This window comes from Mustela erminea, chromosome 15 (assembly GCF_009829155.1).
Source record: "Mustela erminea isolate mMusErm1 chromosome 15, mMusErm1.Pri, whole genome shotgun sequence".
NCBI classification, from domain to species: Eukaryota; Metazoa; Chordata; class Mammalia; order Carnivora; family Mustelidae; genus Mustela; species Mustela erminea.
Window position 1 is genome coordinate 16,766,965 of NC_045628.1, and position 12,848 is coordinate 16,779,812.

At 44.1% G+C, this 12,848-nt stretch overlaps 1 protein-coding gene across 2 annotated transcripts in view; it reads right to left on the reverse strand.

Moving 5' to 3' along the window:
* The window catches only part of GPC6 (glypican 6), a 1,094,470-nt gene extending 1,082,083 nt beyond the window's left edge, over positions 1 to 12,387 (reverse strand). For both annotated transcript variants that reach the window (XM_032314703.1, XM_032314704.1), the window contains exon 1: positions 12,228 to 12,387. In XM_032314703.1, coding sequence (XP_032170594.1) covers positions 12,228 to 12,387 — 160 coding nt within the window. The remainder of the gene's footprint in view (positions 1 to 12,227) is intronic.
* Positions 12,388 to 12,848: the final 461 nt, after the last annotated feature.

The following is a 12,848-nucleotide window of genomic DNA, read 5'->3' on the forward strand; positions in this document are numbered from 1 at the left end:
TTTGGCATTTGTAACCTATTTTATATTCAGTTGAAACTGACCTTTTATGAGAGCCATGTGGTAATATAAGTGAAATGAATATACTCTTTATTGCAGACATATAAAAAGACTGGCCTAAGCTTTTAACATAGTACTTGACCTCCTGATGTCTAAATATCCCCAAGTCTATTAAAGAATATTAAATAAGATACCACATAATCAAATGAGTAGTAAAAGCACAATAGAAGGCTTTCACACATTAGCACTTTATAATGTAAAAGTAACAGACCTGGAAGGCTGTGTTACCTAAGTTCAAGTGTGTTACCTAAGTTCAAAGTAAATACATAGCTGGAGGAAAAGCTGTAACAGATCACTTAGGAATGTCCAGGAATCCTATATTTCCAAATTATTAATATGTCAGAATTACAACCTCTTAATTTCCAAGTAGAGTTCCCAGTATGTCAAAGATCACTAAAACTCTTCAAAAACATTTGTTAAACCTCTTGCTGTAAATAAAGGAAAAATATGTCAACCACTTCACATTTTAGTATTGTTTACATTTTAAAAACTCCCAGTCATTGGGATTTGGAAGAAAATAGGATAAGCAAACAGCTAGAGTATGTTTAAAGTATTTTCTAACTTTTCCAGGAAAAAGGTAAGGCCTGTAACTTTAAAAATATCTGTAATATCTAAAAGCACAGTGGCTTTTTCCAAGTTCATTTCAAAAGCGCTGTTGACTTTGAGCTGTGCTGACCCATTAAGAAAATACAAATTGAAAAATTATTCATCTTTTTAAAAAAGAAGACCTCCAAGTATTTTCTTTACATAGAAAATATTTGCCTCAACCCCACTGCGGAGGAAACACCTCTGGTTCCCCGAAATTCAGCTGAGGATCAGTGGCCCTTGCTAATCTCCACTGTCCTAGGGGCACGAAGAGAGGAAGTCAATTTCTCAAAAAATCCAAGAACTATAATAAGGAGCAAACACACTAGCAGATCAAGCCTACAGAATACAGGTGTGCATGCCTTGAATGTATTATGCTACATCTTTAAGTAAAAGTGTATGAAATGAAGACTGGCCAGCTCTAAATGTAGTCTCCTTGCATAAGAGTCTGGAGGTCAGGGAAACAATGGCTATTTCTGCATTGGGGAGCCTCCTGGAGGAAAAACAGCTGGGGCGGGGAAGGGGAGATGGAATTACTCTTCGCCAGAAATGTTCTAAATAGGAAGCCCCCCTCCAAAAAAAAACAAGTCATGTTCCCAAAGGAAGCCTGCCATATTAACAGAGAATAATGGGGATCTTGTAGATCTTATAGTAAAAGACACAGAAAACATTTCCCTGTTTCTTTTAGAGCCATGCTGAAGTTCTCTCCCAGTCATGCCGCTGTGCGTTCGCCGCTGACTTGGGTCCCTTTCCTTCCACACAGAGGTACCTGTGGCTTGAACGAATCCAATCACTCTCTTTCCCTTAGTCCCCCTAGTGGCCAAAGTAAGCATCTGAAACAGGACAGAGGTGATGGGCAGGGCGAGGAGGAGGGTGCAATTTGAAACAGAAGCACTTTCTCAGTTAGGATTCTTATCTGATGAGAAAAAACAGAAATCATTGCCCAAATTTGACTGGGGGGGGGGGGACTGTATTTAAAAACACAGCAAATGCATTCAGAATTTGGCTCCCGGAGACTCAAGAGATGGTACAGGACCAAAGGCATCACGGTAACCTGAGAACTTGTTTAAAAAAAAAAAAATGCGAATTATAGACCCCACCCAAGAAGGACTAAATCAGAACCTTTACCCTTTGCGGGTGGGGCCCAGGCATTGCTGTTGAACAAGCCCTCCAGTAATTCTGATGCAGGATCAGGTTTTCAGTTTATGAAGTTAGCTTGAGCTAACAGGTTCCCTTCCCTGGATGCACATTGGAAATACTCGGGAAAACTGAAAAACAAAGGAAGGAAAGCAGGGGGAGAGGAAGAAAGGAAAAAGAGTGCCCTGTCTCAGACCAATTAAATCAGAATATTTAAAGATGGAACCCACGTATAAGTATTCTATTTTAATATCTCACGTGACTCCCGGATAGCCCTGGCTCTTTCCAACACAGAAGAGCCAATGGGTAAATTTTCAGGAATTTCGTAAGCTGGTTGTTAGACTGTTAGTAGCTTGAAATCTGTAACGGTGGGAACATTTCTAAACCACAGAAATTGGCAAACGCTACAGATCAAGTCTCCCCACACCCTACCCTCCTGAAGGCTATTTGCTAAACACGTGTCGGCTCACCTCTGGCCAGAGTTGAGAAACAGTGGACTTAAGGAGCAAGGTTGCCAACTACCTCATTAATTCAGACAATCTGGGTAGTTACTCTCAATTTCTCCATTGCCCTTCAATTCCTGGGGATTCTTATGAAGATTACCAAGCAATGCAGTGACCACATAGTTAAGGAAGGAAGACTTCGGCTCCTCTCTGAGGGAGTAACCATGCCTACTCCAAGTCAACAGCCATGGCCCTTTTCCTCTCTCTTCGGGACATGGGTACAGGAAGCAATTCTGGAAGAAGAGGGTAGCTAAATCCACCAAGGGGCTTCTGACAGTCTGTCCCATCAATGAGAAGACACACATGGTTAGAAAGAGCCCCACTGTGTGCCTCCGGGCATCATAATGTGGCTTTGACTCTGAGTACTCCAGCAGCTGTCTTGCTTCCATAATGGAGCTCCCTGGTAGAATGAGGACAGCAGAGAACAGAAGATGGAGACAATCTGGGAACAGCTGATAGTATGAACATCCCACTTTCTCAATCGTAAAACTGTTCTGGGATGCAGCTTAGGTGAAATGATGGCTTTCCCTGTGTGGGTCTGCCACCCAGTGCAGGATTTTCTATGACCAGCTGCCAGAAGTATCTTAAAGACATAGATGATTCCAGGCAAGAGTTTCAACGGCTTATCTTCTTGAAACACTTTTTCATGGAACTTCTAAGTAGCAGGAGTAAAGCTTTTTCTTACTTTTTTTCTTTTCTGATGACCTCATTCACCCCTCTTCTCACCACTTGACCTCATATTGGCCCTTGGCATCGCCTGCTTTAGTATCTAAATCAGCCTCCTGGCTATCCCCCTTCAATCCCCTGGGCTTTTAATGATCTATTCCATCTTGATTACAGTACTTGACTCATCTAAAACAATACTTTCGTCTTGTCACTTGACTGCCAAGAACCTAGGATGGTGACCTACTTCCTGCCACATAAAACGAAGGGCTTTCAAGATCCATCAAAAATACAACCCACCCTATTTGTTCAATATTATGTCTCACAGATTCTTAATTCATCCCTTTCTGTAGTATCCTCCACATGTACTACTTTGCTTACGAATTTAACCCCACCCCAAATGCCTTCTTCTGTCATGGCTCTTTGTCAAATGCTGCCCATCAGTCAATGTTCCCGGGGTGGTTAATTTTATATGTCAACTTGACCTGCCTAAGGGATATCCAGATAGCTGGTATACCCACATAATCTGTGGGTGTGTCTGTGAGGATGTTTCTGGAAGAGATTAGCATTTGATTTAGTAGCAGGAGTGACCAGTGTCAAGGAACACCATCCAGTCTATCCAGACCCAAATAGAACAAAAAGGTGCAAGAACAACAAATTGTTTATTTAGCTTGCACATCTATCTTTTCCTACAATGGGACATGAAAGCTCGGTCTCCAGACTCAGACTCTGAGACTTATATCAGTACCGTACCCTGCCGAAGGCCTTCAGCATCTACTTGACTGGTCTGCAGCTTGCCTATTGTAGGTCATGGGGCTTCTCAGCCTCCATCCAGAGGCAATTCCTAGAATAAACCTCCTAATATATATACCTATATCTATACATCCTACTGCTTTGGTTTCATTAGAGAACCCTGAATAATACAGCCCCAATTAAATTTTACCGCCTCCTCTCAGCAAGGTGAAGGCAAGTCTTCATTTTGTGATTCCTATCATTACAACCAGTAACATATTATTTGGTACTTAAGCCAAGGACATAGCATTGTTTAACTGCCAGGGAGTGAAGTAACAATTTAGTTCATTCTTCATCTTGGTAAAAATTTTAAGTTTTGGGGTTTTGTTTAGTTTTGTTTTTATGCTGCCATAGGACAAAAAAAAACTTTGACTGACGTTTCAAAACCGCACAGCTGATTATGTATATTTTGGTAAGTCTTTACTTTCTGAGAGTTAACATCTCCCTATGTCCTATCTGGGAAATCCCTTTCTCTGAGCCACACTGATACTCTTAACAATGCTGTGCTGGTTTTATGATGTTGAGTTTCGTCTGCACTAAAAAGCACATATAAACTATGTCAGCCATTTACATGTCTTTGTAAACTCCATGAATGCTTCTGGGATGTTTGTTTCTCTCCCTTGGTCTCTCCCTCTCTTTCACATACATAGACGCTGGTTCATGGTCATTGTCCATCACATGGTAGATATTTAGTGATTCACTTTTGCCTGACTTGTGGTCTGTTGCTTGTATCAATTTTACCTTCTAAATATTCCTTTTCTTTTTTTTTTTTTAAGATTTTATTTATTTATTTGACAGACGGAGATCACAAGTAGGCAGAGAGACAGGCAGAGAGAGGGGGGAAGCAGGCTCCCTGCTGAGCAGAGAGACTGATGCAGGACTGGATCCCAGGACCCTGGGATCATGACCTGAGCTGAAGGCAGAGGCTTTAACCCACTGAGCCACCCAGGCACCCCTAAATATTTCTTTTCTTTAAATAAAGTACAGTTGACCTACAATATTATATTAGTTTCAGATGTACAACACAGTGATCTGACCTTTGTGTACATTGCAAAATGATCAGCTCGGTAAGTCTAGTTATCATCCATCACCATAAAAGTTAATAAAGTATTCTTGACTGTTTTCTCCATGCACTATATTACATCCCCATGACTTATTTTATAATGTATGTTTGTACTGCTCAATCCCCTTTACCCACCCGCCCGCCCGCCAACCCTCCTCACCGGCACCAACTACCGATCTGTCATTGACATCTATGAATCTGGGTTCTGTTTGGTTTGTTCATTTTGGATTTTAGATGCTGCAGGTAAGTGACATCCTATGGGATTGGGTATTTGTCTTTCTCGTAGCTCCTAAATAGATCCTGCTTTCTACTTCATTCTATTTCCAGTCACCACTCTAGGTCAAGTTAACATCTCCTCCTGTTGCTGTATCTGCTTCCGCTCCCCTGCAATCCCTGCTCTCCAGAGCCACCAAAGTAACATTTCAAATCAAGTCCAATCCTGACTGGAACACTTCTTCAATAGCACCTCACTGCCGTAGGCTGAAGGCCAAGGTCTCTGCAGTGAGCTCCAGGGATTTCAGGGCTGATTAAGGCAAGAGACGGGTCTGAGAGGGGAGGGGGCAGCAGGCCTCGGAGAGCTTTGTTTGGGTGAAACTTGACAGGCCTGCTGCATGAGGGGAAGGCCCTCCTAGCTGGGGGCCTGGCCGACATAACAGAGGAGCCAGGACCAGAAGGGAACCCCCAGGAGTGGAGAGGGAAACGAAGTAGCTAGGTAATGCTGCTCAGCCACAGGGTGGAGAGTACAGCAACTTGGGAGTTCTTTTTAGGTCTCTGATTCATCCCATAAATGACTAGCAGGCCTTGTGTAGTTTTGCAGGATACACAAGAGACAGGCTCTAAATGGTTAAAAGTGTATTTTCTATGGGCTATGTTTAAAACAACCGGTTGTGTAAACACTTGAGTTTAGCGCCACAGGTTTTAGAGCGAAGGGTCCGCACTTGCAGTGAATAGGTCACCTGCATTGGGCCACGATGCATGGGCTATCTTTGGACAGTGTATGAACCTGGCCCGCAGGCTCTCCCATACTCCCGCAGGCTTTCCATCCACCGCTATCTTACCCAGGTTCTAAAAGTCCTCTCATGCTTTCAGGGTCTTCTAACCACATAGGTACTAACTATGCTCTCATGCTCCAGAGCCCACCATGGTCCATTGCTCTTCCTCAAGGAACCATTCCCAGATGCTGTGATTAGATCAGATGCTCTGTTCAATGCTTTCATGGAGTCAGGTACCTCATGCTTGCCTCGATCTCAGCCATTCCTTGGGAATGATGCCCTTCATCTCTACTTCCCTGCTAGGATTAAAATCCACTGAGGCGCTGTACACTGCACCTAGCAAAGTAAATTACACATAGAAGGTATATAAGAAATATTTTTTGGATGAATGAAAAAAAAAAAAAAAACACCTAAAGGAAGTAGAGAATGAGTTATAAAAATAAATCAGTAACCTGGATAATGTCTAAACATGGAATCAAATTCCTATTTTTCTTTGGAACATTTGTTTGAAAAAAATTTTTCATTCAAGGTTATTAAAAACTTTTATATACTTCCATTCAGGATTATTAGAATTTTTTAAACCTTTACCCAAGACTCACTGCTATGAAACCTTTTATTTACAAATATGGCATCCCAGGGAGACAATTATACTTTTAAACAGGATCATGCAAATAACTTAAAACTGAATAATTTTGAAGAAGCTTATGAAACTAAGTAGAATTACATGCCAGGTAAAGAATTTAATAGATCAGAATCTGGTCTGCAAAGAGATATATGCACCAAATTTTAAAAAATATTCAGTATTCTGTTTAAACTGTCACTACCATTGGCCTTGCTAGAAGTCTTTTGAAAGATGTGAATTGGAGGTGGGGGGTACGGTAAAAAATAATCTTAAATATGTTACTTTGGTAGACCTAAAATATAAGATTAAGCTAATAAACGATTTTATCAGCAATTCCCTCACAACAATTTCTATCCTAAACTCATAGGTCTATACAAATCTAGTGACTAAATCGTAGGTCATTTGGTTTAAAAGGACTCAATAATTTTGTATTTTGTAAGTGTTCATAAAACTTACCCATAATTATAAGAGAACATTAGTCAGGCTCTTACATAAATTATGATACAATGTTGATACTATAATACTTAAAGGACATAATGCTGTATATTTTAAATCACGTTTGATAGCAGCCTACATTTCTACTCACCAGCAATTACCATGTGGTACAGTTAAAAGAGGTGAGTTTTATGTCAAAAAGTGTATCATTCAACTCAAATGAACTCTTGTTCTCAATGATGACATACTATCCGCTAATTAAATCAGCTAAGATAGCTCTGTTTGCAAGGATCATTTTAAAATTAATTCCCAAATCAAGAGTATAACAAGTGGCACTCCTAATCGCCCAGATTTTAGATTGCTCTGATACCTGGAATGGATGTAATTCTTTTAGAAATCTAGTGACTCGACAAATTATTTTAAAACATTGAAGTTTTGCCAACTCATTTATACCTCTCCCTCTGTTCTTAGAAAGGATTTTAAAGACATCAGCTAACTGAGGAGAGGGCAAAGAAATCAGAAATCCACGAAGCAGACAGTTAAATGTAAATTAAATAATTTATTTCAAAGTAGGGTATTTAACATGTCCATAAAAGAGTAAAGTTTACCCTACACAATTTTTCTGTTTACGTTAATGTGACGATTGAAAAAAAGTTGTGTTAATGGCAAATTAAATAAGTTTGTTTGCTGGGGAAACAGAGGGAGGACAGTTTCCCTGGGAAACCCACCAAAGAAAGGAAAAGACTGTTGGACAAAGATCAGGCAAAATGAAGCATTACTGAAATTTGAAAGCAATAAGGAAGGACTGACAAAAGTCACTAGTATATCAGCAGAGTGTAAGAGAATATTTTGTAATTTGATTTTGGGATAGATTTTTAGAATCATTGACATACTCTAAATTCATATCCATGAGATGGGAAAGAGTTTAATGCTGTAATATCCACCTGTAGCCCCAGCTCTCAAAACACCTGAGACATAAAAAGGGACAAATACTAAGAAAACAATTACATTGTTTCCTGATCTATGAAAATAAACTAACTTCCTCCCTCTACCCTTATGGTAACTTCCTATAGCAAGCTTTGTTACACTAACCCATTATTCGTGTAGGTCTGGTATACTGAAAAATACGAATACATATTCTTTAGTTTCCATCTTTTATAAAGCCACAGAGATACAGTTTTTAAAAATCAGGAAAACAGGGCGCCTGGGTGGCTCAGTGGGTTAAGCCGCTGCCTTCAGCTCAGGTCATGATCTCAGGGTCCTGGGATCGAGTCCCGCATCGGGCTCTCTGCTCAGCAGAGAGCCTGCTTCCTCCTCTCTCTCTCTCTGCCTGCCTCTCTGCCTACTTGTGATCTCTCTCTGTCAAATAAATAAATAAAATCTTTAAAAAAAAAAAATCAGGAAAACACATCAATCGATGAACAATTTAGTGATGGTAGCATGGCTGGTTCCTGAGAAAACAAATTTCAAATTCAAAATGATTTTGAAAAAATTGTAGATGTTGCAAGTAGACAGAAAAATATTCAGCACAAACTGTGAGGGAATACATATGGTGATTGATAATACCAGGTTATGTACCTAGTAGACGAAAAAAGAATTGATTTTGCACGCATTCATTCAACAAATACAGAATGGCCGGGGGCAGGATTAAGTCTAGAACTCAGGTACCTGGAGTCAGAATGCCTGATTTGGAATTCTAGCTTCACCACTTCCTTGCTGAGTCATCCCTGGGCAAGTTAGTCATTCCAGCCCCTCTGCTGCTCAGTTTTTTCATCTATAAAATGGGGATTATGATGAAATCTACAAAATTATTAAAAGGCATCAATAAGACAATGTCTAATGTTTTAGAAGGAGGTAATGTTTTTAAGCAGGTGCTGGTGCGTAGTAATTTGCAAATAAGGGATTGTTAACTACAGCTGCATTAGATAACTGATGAAAAAAGCGGGCATGGAGGCCAATAAGTCACCATTAGTCAGCTACAAGGAGTTATAATTAATCACTCTAAGAAAGCTCAAGGTGTAGAGGCTCAGTAGGCATAAAACAGCACTCTCTGAATTGCCTAGTCTTTCAAGCAGATACTCTTTTCAGTTGTTGAGTTCTCTTATAAGTTTAGAGCCATCAAGATGAGTTGGGTTGGAAAACAAGATAATATCATGGATGCTCAAAGAAAAGACTAGAATGTTTCATACCTACCTTTGATCAAAATAACATTCATAACAGAGAACTTGATGATCCACTGCTCAGTATCTTCCCAGAAGACAGAACAGAAGAAAATAAGCAAGCAAACTGGGAAGGCTTTGGCCTAGTTATCTGGAGACATTTCGATACCACAAGAATTACTAAGTACTAGAATGGATGGCTGAGAGGGACTCATGGGTCTTCTCCTTTGGAGGTCCCTCAAACAAGGACGGATAGTCTATCTGATCTGCCTGGGACGGCTTAAGATCAGGACTGAGTGAAGATTAATGGCGCAACCTGCCCCTTAAAGGCCTCCCAAGCACTCTCTGAGAGTGTAACTTTATATATTACCCATCACAGCCCCTCATCTATTGAGTTTGAAGAACTCCCTTTTATCCTAGAATAGAAAAGGCCAACACTATTTCACAATTGTGAGTTCTGAGTAAAACTTTAATAATGTCATGATGAAACATAATGTCCTTATTACTTCTCAGTTATTTTACCAGGCAAGCTACCTGCAAATATCTTTCAATTAGAAACAGCCCGCATGAATCTAAATTATGAACAGCAGTTCCTTTAAATTCCTGTTCCCTGGCAGAAAAATGGCATATGCCATTTTTCAAGCAAACCATTAAAAATCCAAACAACACAAAGGATGAAAAGGGAGTTTAAAGAAAGGATAACCACCATATACTAGATAATGAAATGCAAATAGTGTCAGGAACTAGGGAAGAGCAAAAGAGTGTTTTCATTTAATAATAGGACAGATTTCCTAAGTAATTATTCCAACAATGTGCAGCATTGAGTAGTTCACTTTAAAAAAAATGCATATATATACACATATATAGGAATGTGTATATACATATATACATGCGTGTGTGTGTGTATATATATATATATAGTATACAATTATCTTTTACTTCATTTGCTTCCCTATCAGATGTGCATCTGACCCCACAATGACCTGTATCTTGATCATTTCCACCAGCATCAAAGCACACCAGGGTTAAGACAAAGTCAACAGTGCCCTTACTCCTAGAAAGTGACTTAAACAAAAGCCCACGTTTTAGAACTTAACAGCTAATTAGTGAACACTGTAATTGTCAAGAGGTGTAGGGAAAAGGGGGGGGGAACCCTGTAGTTAAAAACCAAATAAAGGATTTATTTTAACCACTGGAAATGTTTTCAGTAAACTAAACGGTGAGTACAGAAACTATTTACACTGAAACCTTTATTTTGATATTAAGGAGATTTGCATCACGCTAAAGATGAAGTGTAGCATCCTGGAGGTCCCATAATCCACTAAAGAGTACTGAAGCAATTTAAAAATACTTAACTATTTTCTTCTCTGAGATATCATATCTGAAATCATGCTGGGAAATATCTGTGCTTAAAAGATACAATTTGAAAGAGCCCAGATTAGAGGAGGAAAAGTTCCTAGAAGAAGTGAGCCATGCTATAAAACCTTTTAAAAGTTGAATTCCCTGAGATTTGGGGAGGAGAAAAAAGCAAAGCTGATCCTTATCAATTAATTAAAAAGAATGAAATAACAGTAGACAAAGGGGAAGGAGAGTTAAGAAACTTAAGGAGCTGTGGGGGCAGTAGCTCTCTATTCACTGATTAACAAATTAAGGAGTTCTGGAAAAGGGAGAAGAAGTGACAGGGGTAGAAAAGTGGTCTTATAATTCACCACAGGTTCCGCCTCCGACTCACTAGAGACCGGCTACGTCTGGCTCAGAATTGGAAAAAGGCTCCCTGTATATCATGCTCGGCGGGGTGACCGTGTGTATGGGCTTTTATTTATTTATTTACTTATTTACTTATTTATTTATTTATTTATTTACTTCCAGTGCCTAAATTTCTATAAATGTGTTCATTTCGGTATAAGCAAAAACCTGCACTTGTGGAGTTTGTAGCTCAACCGTAATAAAACAGCGATTGCATTACATATCGAAACTGTGATGTTTTAAGATACAGCTGCAAAAAGATTTCACTCGGCGGCCAGCTCTTTGGCAAAATGCAGAGAGGCTGGTGGAAATGCAGCGTTTTGATTTGACCATCGGAGGTCACCGAGGACTCCAACGGCCGGGTTTGAGCAGCCCGCGCCCTCGCAGCATCTCCCGGCCTCCCGGTGCCTCGCTCAGCAGTGCTCGCTCGCAGCCACAGGATTATCTCTCCCGACACGTTCCATTCACAGAGCCCCAGAGAAGCTCCCCGTCGGTTGGAGCGAAGAGCCGGAAAACGCGCACCCGGGCTGCTGCGCAAGTTGCCGGAGACCCAGTGCTACCCACACGCCGGCGCCAAGAAAGGGGGTGGGGGCTCTCGAGCTCTCGGGGCCGGAATGCTAGTGGCCCGGCACGCGGGGTCCGGGGACTCCGTGAGCCACCCGCTTCTGTCGGCGCAGCTTCTGAGCGCAGGCGGGCGGGCGAGATCGCGCTCAGGTCCGGGCTCCGCGCCGGCGGCCGCGGGATGTCCCCCGACCCGCGAGTGACCAACCGCAATCGGGGAAGCACTGAGGGCCCGTACCGCGCAAGCCCGCCCCAAGCCCGAAACTGGCAGCCGGTGAACTCCCCAAACCAGCCCGGAACTGCCGACGTCCGGAGGCCGGGTCCCCCACCCCACCCCCAAGGTGGGGGTCCCCCCCGGCCCGGGCGCCGGGCGCTCTGCCTCCCGGAAGGACCCGGAGAGCGGAGCGGAGCGAGCGGCGAGGGGAGCCCTCCGCGTCTCTCCACCGCCCCCGCCGGCGCGAGGGCGGGAGTGGGGAAGGCGCCACTCAGACTGTGGCGCTGGGCAAACTGCGGCCGCAGTTCTTCCAAGTTTGCCTGAGCGGGAGGCGCGGGGTGGGCTCCCCGCTGGGCGACCTGCCCTCGCGCCGCGGCCGCCCCCCGGGGGTCCCAAGCTCCCCGGCCCGCCCGGCCCGAGCCCACCGCGAAGGGCGCGCACGGGCGCCGGAGCGGAGGGAGGGCGGGCGGGAGGGAAGGAGGGCGCTCCCGCGTGTGCACACAATGAGGCAGCGGAGACGCACACCTTCCCCGCGGGAGCAGCCGCCCGAGCATCCGCCGGCGTCCGGGAGAGCCAGCCCTGGCAGAAAGTGAACACCAACAACTCAGCAACAGGGGGGCGAAGGGGGGCGCCCGGCCGCCCGGGGGGCGTGCGGCCGCCGAGGGCTGCAGCCAGCCGGGCCGCGCGCCCGCGCTTACCTGCGATCTCCTGGTAGGGGATGTCCGCCAGGCTGAATCCCTTGGCACCGTATGCCTGGCGGACCTCGCCGCAGCTCCGAGCCTTCACCTCCGCGCCGGCCGGGAGGGACAGCAGCAGCCCGGAGAGGGAAAGAATCACAGCCCCGATCCAAGAAGGCATGGTGCAGCGTGCAAATCCAGCTCGGTAAACCCCAGGGCCCGTGCGCTCTTCCCCTTGCCCCTCGAGCCGAAAGCCCGCCAGAGCCCGCGGCGCGCTCCTTGCCGCTGCCCAGCGTCACCCCCTTCTGCCAGCCGAGGAGACGAGCAGCGCAGCCCTCTGGACTGCGCTCAGCAAACTTTTATAAGCCAGATGGAGGATGGCAAGCCAACCAGGGCTGGCTGGGAAAGCAGCCGCCTCGCTCCCCCAGTCCCCCAGTCCCCCAGACCGGGAGCGGTGCAATAAAAACGAGCGAGCGGAGGCAAAGAAATGTTTAAGAAGCCACCATGGGGGTTCGGGGCTGCGATCCGACTTCCGAGCCGCAGAATCGTAGAGCGCTGCGAGCTCGGCTCGCCCGAGTGTGCGGCGAAGGTGGGAACGCGCGCCGGCTCTCCCGGAGAGGGAGGTGGACGGGCGAGCGCGAG